This window comes from Trichoplax adhaerens, genomic scaffold, assembly GCF_000150275.1.
Source record: "Trichoplax adhaerens TRIADscaffold_10 genomic scaffold, whole genome shotgun sequence".
Taxonomy (NCBI): domain Eukaryota; kingdom Metazoa; phylum Placozoa; class Uniplacotomia; order Trichoplacea; family Trichoplacidae; genus Trichoplax; species Trichoplax adhaerens.
The window spans coordinates 2,308,323-2,317,283 of NW_002060952.1; the positions used below are offsets into that span (position 1 = coordinate 2,308,323).

The window sequence follows — 8,961 nt, forward strand, 5'->3', positions numbered from 1 at the left end:
CTGGAGAAATGAAGATATCCTTTCCAACGCAAAGTTTAAAGTTGTTTCATGACAACCCAAATTATCCGGCGTTAAAGTTAAGGCTAACTGGCTCGAAAAATCTAGAACAAGTAGCCCTTAATAATCTATTTGTTACTAGGTATGTACAGTACTGTATAAATTAATGCAAAGCCCATTATGATAAGACCAGAAGAAAACGTGTGATAACTACTGTTCATGCTGGCCATTGTTTTCATAATTCTCAGTTCTAGCCAACTTACTGATGCTGATTACCGGATCGATTTTAAAATGTCCGATCTGGTTACCCACCTAAGTCAACAATCTGAACAATCATCTATGTATCATAATGTAGATGTACTAAAATATCAAGTATGTCATATAAACTGAAATTGCTGTAAATTTACAGTTTATGATGTGAATGCTATTCCGTTGCTTTTGGCTGTGATAATTAAAGCTACTAGAACTGAATTTTTAAATTAAATTCACTCTTAGGTAAAGTCAGACGGACCGAAAGAGTACACCCTTGAAATTACGTGGAGAATGGAAGTGCGAACCTCAATCTACTGATGTATCGATAGAATATACATATAATGCGGATGCTTTATCGTCAGCAATTCCTTTGGCAAATGTCAATTTTATTGCCCCAGTCGATGGAGGCGTAACAAATCATCAGATGAATCAGGAAGCTACCTGGTCAGCATATAATTCCATTGACCCAATACACTAGATTTGATTTCGTTCAGCACAAATATATTTTATACAGTTATTAATGAAATGGTGTTTTGATTTACGTGTTTAGGAATAAAGAACTAGATAGAGCTTTGTGGAAATTAACTAGAATTGAAAATAGTAATAGCGGTAATAGTAAATCAATTAGCCATACACTAATCGGCCTTGATATTTATTTAACATGCCTTGACGTTCCTATTGATTTCATTATTAGGATCTAAAATCGAAGGACACTTTGATCTCAGTTCTGGACCTACCAAGTCCAAAAGAGTAGCTGTAAAATTTTCTTGCCCAGGTAGCACACTCTCCGGTTTAGATATATCTCTCGCAGATGTAAAAGGCTATAAGATTTCATTTGTTAAGAAACAAATCACTGCAGGTACAAGCTACTATTTTGCATCATTGTAATTGCAATCAACTCACTACTTATACTATAAATTTTTTGTATTTTAATTATATAGGAAAGTATTTCGTAGATGGGGAATAATAGAAATTTGAATGCTTTACGTAAAAGCTGTTTTTAAGTTAATTACTTTAGACTATTAAATTTTAGCACTTAAAAATAATAGACATCGTTACGCGGACGTTTTGATCGGGCTCGTATTTCCTTTAAATTTTATCAAAACAGAGTGCGATGGGGTTGACTGTAAATTTCACAATTTATATGTAACGTATCAGTTTTGGTTGATTAAGCTAAAAGTTATTGAATATTTTATCTTATCAAGATTTAGTTTTTATCTATAGTATAATATTCTATTGAATTAAAACTTATTTTGGGTCGATTTGCAAGAGTCAATGTATAATGGGATAATAATTCTAATTGTCAAAAAGGACAAATAGATCAGGTAACAATAATTAATTATAATTTCCACGATATAACTTTTCCAGATGCATGTAGCCTTGGCAAATTGTTAGATGTCTTTAAGTGTTCATACAAAATCACAGTATTACCAATTTGTAATCATGCTTAATCCTTGAAGTATACAATAATCTAAACTAAATATACTTATGATCCTTCATTCTTTTATAAACTTTAAATGTTCTGCTGGCGCAGGATGCTAAGCTTATACGAATATAAATGATATTTAGACTTCACGGTTTTATTATGATTGTCATGGTTGTGTTATTCCAATATGACCTTAATTTAGGGTAGCATAAAATACTCATTGAAATGATAAAATGAGAACTGATTAAGTCTAAGTAAATACTGTACTGGAGTGAAATAGTACTATGAATGTATAACGATATTTTTATCTCTATTTAAAAATATCTACTTAACATCTTGTCAATACGAATCTATGTTCCAATTGTATGATTGATATCTTATTTGTGCATTCACTTTGAGGAAAAATTCTCTAATTTCACGGTACTAATTCTACTACAGCTACAATATATATAGCGCCAGCAAATATCTACTGGCAGACAAAAATAGAGCACTTCTAAACCGTATTATTGAATTTCTTGTATTGTGTGTTCATTTTCATTTTCTTTTTTTGTTACATTATGTACCACGTCTATATGCGTCACTGTTGTAGTGACCATTAAGTAATACGGTAAAGTAAGTTGCTTACAAAATTTTTTGCATGTTACATTAACTATTGATGCAATTAGAACACTACCATATAATGTTATTGCACTGTAATAAATCTATTATCCTTCTGTCTAAACTGAACTGCAACGTTTGATATTCTAAAACTAATAGAGCTCTAGGATTGCATCATGTAGCTTGGCATAAATTATTATGTAATTGCGGATGAATAATTCAACTCTTGTTGTGAAAATTTCTCATCAAATATACGCATGCAGTCTACGACAAAAATTACTGTAATTAATGATATACTCGTATAGATACTCCTGGCAATGGATGCTTCTACAATTAGTAACCATGTATTAAGTATTATTACCGGATGTTTTTGTTGTTTTCTAACTTTTCAGTAGTCAGAATGAATCTCTAATTGATAGTACGCCCTTATACTTGAGAGTGCAAGACTTAAAAAAAGTATTTTATACCTTATAACACGCGTATACGCGTATCTTGTTATAAATAAATAGTGTGTGATAGTAATTTGTTGTTGGTAAAGTAATTTACAAATTAATCAGACGAACACCATTGAAGCAGCAACATGCAGCAGGCAGTTGATGACTATGATTCATTCGATAAAACTTTTCTTAACTTTATTAAACTTGACTAATATTCGTGTATGTGCACTAATAAAACGAAATTGCAACAGAGAATTATTTGTATTTGTGTTGAAAGAGATTTTTTTATTGTTTTCTCTTGAACTTCATAATTGTGAACGATGCCAGTTCAAGATCCTGACCATATGTTTCTTTATTATTATTATTAGTACGACATGATATATCCACACCGACTTAATATAATTAAAACATTGTATAGCTGCAAATTTCATTTGCAGCAACAGGTATTCAATGCATTATCGTCATTCTTTTAATTATTTTTAAATCGATCTACATAATGAAATTACTGAAGTACCATACCTAGAAATGGTTTGCATTTTATTTGACTAATATCTACGTTGAAGTTTTCTATAAGCTAAAATATAGTTTTCAAAAATGATCATCGATAATAATTAAAAATAAAAATTTTAAAGTTATGATTTAGTCAAATCAACAACACATACAGCCAATATAATTTATATTTTACAAAACGGAATTATTTCATCATTACAATTTTGATGTGATTTTTCATTAAGTCAAAGATAAAGTTTTCAACTTAAATAATTAATAAAAAACATTATTATCGCTGGTTATCTATGTATTGATATAGTACTTTATGCTAGAGTGTAAATGTATATATATATATATTATTATTACATATATATATGTATATATGTATGTATATATACATATATATATATATATATATCTATACGAGTATGTAAATATATTGAATAAAAACGAGATTTTCACAGCACAGCTGGTTAATAATATATATGGCAAATGTTAGAAAACAAGCATTTGATATTTTTGTTAAGAATAAGTCGAGATAACATTATCGTTACGGTATATGTGAATAGGATCGAACAGAGAATACTGCAAGATCGAAGCAAAATTAACCACAAGAATTAATACTAAACATCCTGTAACTTATACGTATTATAAAAAGTGGTTGTAAACTTCATTTTTACTCCTGTTAAAACTCTTGTAAAAAGTTAAAATTATTGCTATATTACAGCAGCAACTAATCTATCGCCCGCATAAAAAAGCTGATATCTAATATTGATGTAATTGTTGTTAAAGGCTCTAGCAATAGCTATCAATTGTATTCTAGGGATTAAATGCATTCTACTGTACTCGGATATTTTCTCGATGATATCGAAGAATATCCTCTTTACTAACCAACAATAACTAGACGTACGCGCTGCGAACTGAGCTAAGGTGGAATTTAAATTGCACTACGGCATAGCAACTTCAAATTCAAGCAACATAAAGGATTGAAAATAATAAACTAATATGAAAAAATTTTGACAATAGAAGTATTTAAATGTACAATAATGACTGTAGTAGATCGCACAACGATATCACCTACAAGAGTTTAAGAAATAATGTCCAAGTTTACGATTTCTTTGCTAACGTATACAAAGTGAGTATAGAGTAGAGTTAGTATAATGGTAAAGAGAAACGGTTGGCAAGAAAAAGAATTGCTAAAGATGACCGTGACAAGCAAGCTAGTCGGTGTTCCTACACTCGTAGGGTAATACAGTATAATATTATAATTTTTTTTTGTAGTCGATGGCTGCACAGAAAGACCATATCCAATTGCTCTCCTACTCTCCAATGATTGTTTATGCCAAGTCATCATGCTTTATACATCCGCTTTATTTTCAGAAAGTTCCATTAAAGCGATAGCTCCATTCCACTTTGCTCGTTGATCAGCTAAACGTTTCTTAGCTTGTAAACGAGCCGTTTTTTTCTTATCAGGGGCATCCTCAAGCGTATTACTTTGTTGATTTTCGACCGCTAGTGGTGAAGTAGGTGGTTGTTTTTGCAACCTCTTCAACTGTCTATCTCGGCGCGATTGTTGAAGTTTAGCAAGCCATTGCATGACCAGCGGATCATCATTTTGCAATGTGATACTAGCTTCGTCATCATTGCGCTGTAAAGCAGCGTATGGATGATCAGGGCAATGACGATTGGAGTGAGTAAAACGCGAAGTGCAACCTTGGATAGAGCACATAAATGGTTTTTCACCAGTATGAATGCGTAAATGAGTCTTGAGTTGACCACTTTGAGCAAATGTTTTGCCACAATTGGGAAAATCACAGACATAAGGGCGTTCACCAGTATGTGTACGCCTATGAGCTTGTAATGATTTCTCGCGAGGAAAAGTGCGTTGGCAGATTTCGCATCGTATTGTCGATTTGGATTTAGCACCAACACGACGTAGATAAGCAATGTTATCCGTCCTTGGTCGACCTCTTATAATGGTCTTTCCATCATGTTGATCATCTTCCTTACTTTCTTCATTTTCCACTGAATCACATTGGCTGCTATTGGAACTGCTCTCATTGCTACTTGTTGTCAAAACACTATCCGATCTGGAGTTGATATCATTTAAACTATTCTTGAAATTAGGCTTATTACTATTGCCATTGGTGCTTTTTTCCATCTTGGGCTGAGATGGCGTATCGGCATACATAGTTTCATTAGCCGAGAGATAAAGTGAACGTGATTGGACATATTCGATCGTACGTGGATCAATATGATGAAGATTGGCGTTAATATTGAACTTGGAGATGGTGTCATTATTGATATGACTAATGGCTGGATTGGGCGTTAAAATTAAGACAGCTCCATTTTGTGCTAAGACTGTATAAAGTGGACCGGCAGCATTGCCATGGCCCAAACTTTTGGCGGGAAGACCCATCAAGCCGTTATAACAGAGCGGTATACTACTTGTGTAATAATAATTAGATGGCCAAGGACCCTTTAAATCACTGCCTAAACAACTTTGAAAAGCAACATCGCGCTCTTTATCGACCTTGGCAATGCCATTCGGCGGGAAATAAACCATTTCTGCGGTATCAATCATTCTAAATGCAAAATATTCATTCATCATCTCATTAGCATTAGAATACTGCAATTAGAAAGTTAAAAGGTCATTTAAATCATAAATCAACAACATGGAGTGGTCGACTGCGCAGTGCGCAGTGACCACTTTACTGTACAGTGTACAGTAGAACTTCTAGAAACTTCCGTTGTAGTACTGTAGACTTGGTACTGTGGTCATGGTGAGCTATCAGCACCCCATCACACGTTTCAATGTTTGTATACGTTAGTAAGAGCTCCAGCGGTGTACCGTACAAATGATACTACATGGAGTTACGGACTGCTGGAAATTTCCAGCACCCACTGCACTGTACCAGTAGACGAAATCGCCAAAGCCTTTCATCATTATTGTACTGTACTGTACAGTATAACCGGCGTGGCGTATTCGTTAGTATTAATTAGTGAACAGTCAATAAATTATAATTTCCATGAATGGAATTAATGCGATGTCATTATTGATCAGCAAGTAGTATGGAGACATAGAGTAAATCAATGTTGATATCATGGTTAAAATTAACAATTTTTTCAATCACTTTGATAATACGATATTCAAAATCATGCAACCAAGATTATGCTAGTACTAGACATCCGATTTCATGATACTTGAAATGATTGATTATGGCAGATTTCAACTGACCTTGTAATCGTTCCAAGTAACGAATAGTTCCAATGGTCTAGTTTCAACTGGATAATCACTTCTGGTTCAGAATTAAATGGTAAATCGCAATCGATAACAACTGTCGTACGTAGTGATGCAAATGTGGTAACGTCTTGAAAAGCAATTTGGAATGCAGAACGCCCAATTTATATCATCCTGCTGTCGGATTTCTTTCCGTATAATGTTTACGTAATAGCGGTAAACAAAGCATCTATAATGCGTAAGCATTGTGTGCTAAAAATGATGCATGATGTCATCATTGATACCCTATGCTGTTATCTTTGCGCCAGTAAATAAATTCAATTCAATTCAATTGAAAGGTCTTTCCAATCTTATATAGTAACCGCATACAGTAATTGATCCTTTCGACGATGACAGTAGCGATATGCAAGAGTCACCTTGACGCCATATCATTACTTAAAAAGAAAATTAAAAATTCACCGAGAAGTATAGTATGTCATATACAGTACATTGAATAGTCCAAATTTGTTATAACTTGTATCAGCCTGTGCCAATAAGTACCATCGCCACTAATCACCTGTGATGTACGCAAATCATGATCAGTATTACTTCAGTTTATAGAGTGGCCAACTTTCTATCTTCTGACCATTTTAGCTATCATCAATTGATAAGCTCATTTTTCGCTTCAGCGGCTAACATGGATGGTATCGCCGTCAAGTCTACAGTAGATCATTTTAATGAGTTTTATAATAAGATTTATTTTTTATTTTTTATCAGATTTCATTTTCCAAAAACTACGCTAAATTGCTATAATTACCGTAAATATACAAACGTGTTTGAAATGAGGTATTGATCATTTTTGAATTAAATGATGTAATCACTAATCAGCAGTCATCACGAGTTTTCATTCCCGTGTCATGTATTGTAAAACGTAGGCAAGTGAACAATTATAATTAGTCGTATTAATTATCCATGAACTCTTATAACTTCCGCTGCAGATCCATTGACAGTGCATGTAGACTTGTACACTCTAGTACGGCAAAATGAATGATATCACTGTAATTTCTCCAAGGCATGAAAATATAAATATATACAATATACTGCGCCTAATTAAAACGTATCTCAATGCGGAGATATTGATGTACAGTAATTTGGGGCCAGTATGTTGTCGAGATTACTATACTGTCATGTACAGTCCTGTAAATAGGATGGATATATCTAGTAGGTATAGAACTGTACAACTGTACTTCACATTGTACAATTTATTCCTGTATCTCCATCAAAGTATTTTTTCATTGCTACCAAGTAAAAGCACAGAGAAGGAATCAATCTGTACCATCCTGAATTCTATATTCAAAATATTTTATCAGATTATACTACTGTACGATATTTTATCTATTTTTTAGAGAGTTATTTCCGTCCAAATTGAAACGCCACTGATCAGGGAAAGTGAGTACAGTCAGTACCGTGTACTGTATCGTACTGCGGCGAATCTGCAAACGTGGCATTGCCGGGTCCGGGTTAGCCCAGGGTATGGGCTTTAAAGTTTTGCACTCAAACAAAAGAAAGAAACAACAATGATCCAGCCATAAGGTGTGATTAGGTGTGTGGTATGTTGAATGTCGACTCATTGTGACGTCATTGTATTTTGCTGGAAACACCTTTTAAATAATAATAATTCACAGAATAAGAAGAGTTTATTAGTCACCTGCTATAAATATAACTTACGCTTTAATTTGACTATAAAGTCGCCTCTTTTCAACATTTACCTATGACTACTGTATTGTATGACGGGCGTGGATCCATACAGTATAGGATGGTCACATTACAGGGGCATAAGCTATCGTATGATTTCATGGAAAGTCTAATCTTGTCGCATAGGCACAAATTACATCATAGGAATGCTGATTATACTGTATACATCATAAGAATTCTATTCATAAGCCAATTTGGATAGTATCATTGTATGATTTCATGGAAAGTCTGATCTTGTCGCATAGGCACAAATTACATCATAGGAATGCTGATTATATAGGTCATAAGAATTCTATTTATAAGTCAATTTGGATAATATCACTGTCATGCAATAATATCAATGCATAAACAATTTGCAAATAGAGACAAGTTGGAGAGTTCTTTATACTCGTACAGTAAGTTGCTAGGCGGTATAGACTACAGTAAATAACTGCATCGTCACAGAATCTCGTATAAAACACCATGAGCTCGCTAAATACAATTAAGATTACCCTTGTTTAAGCGAGCTAGGCACTCTATGCATTAAGCTAGTGTGCAGAATTGCGTACTCTACAACATACGCACAACGGCCTTTTTGCATACTCCGGTTTTGAGTAGTCCCTGCACAAATAAAGCGTAAAATAGTTTCTTAGTCATGGTATAGGGTTAAGAGTTCATGCATGCCTTTATCAATTCATTGAAAAGCATTCCAAATATGGTACTGGCTTGCAATGTTTACAGGATCACAGTCAGCGATATCCACCTGTACTCGCCATGATGCTGTATTATTACGAATTTGAAAGTAATGA

General features: G+C 33.7%; 2 protein-coding genes across 2 annotated transcripts; one reads left to right on the plus strand and one right to left on the minus strand.

The window, feature by feature from the left end:
• Positions 1–8: 8 nt before the first annotated feature.
• Positions 9–1,216, plus strand: TRIADDRAFT_59406 (uncharacterized protein; the record flags this gene model as incomplete). Its single annotated transcript, XM_002115294.1, has 6 exons — positions 9–139; positions 246–369; positions 503–693; positions 800–858; positions 944–1,108; positions 1,191–1,216. 6 exons carry the CDS (start codon positions 9–11, stop codon positions 1,214–1,216), a joined length of 696 nt encoding a protein of 231 aa, XP_002115330.1.
• A 3,354-nt stretch (positions 1,217–4,570) lies between these two features.
• On the minus strand, positions 4,571–5,176 carry TRIADDRAFT_15889 (uncharacterized protein; the record flags this gene model as incomplete). The annotated part of the gene is made up of 1 exon (XM_002115417.1): positions 4,571–5,176. A coding segment is annotated over one exon (606 nt), but the record flags the coding sequence as incomplete, so codon positions are not given.
• Positions 5,177–8,961: the final 3,785 nt, after the last annotated feature.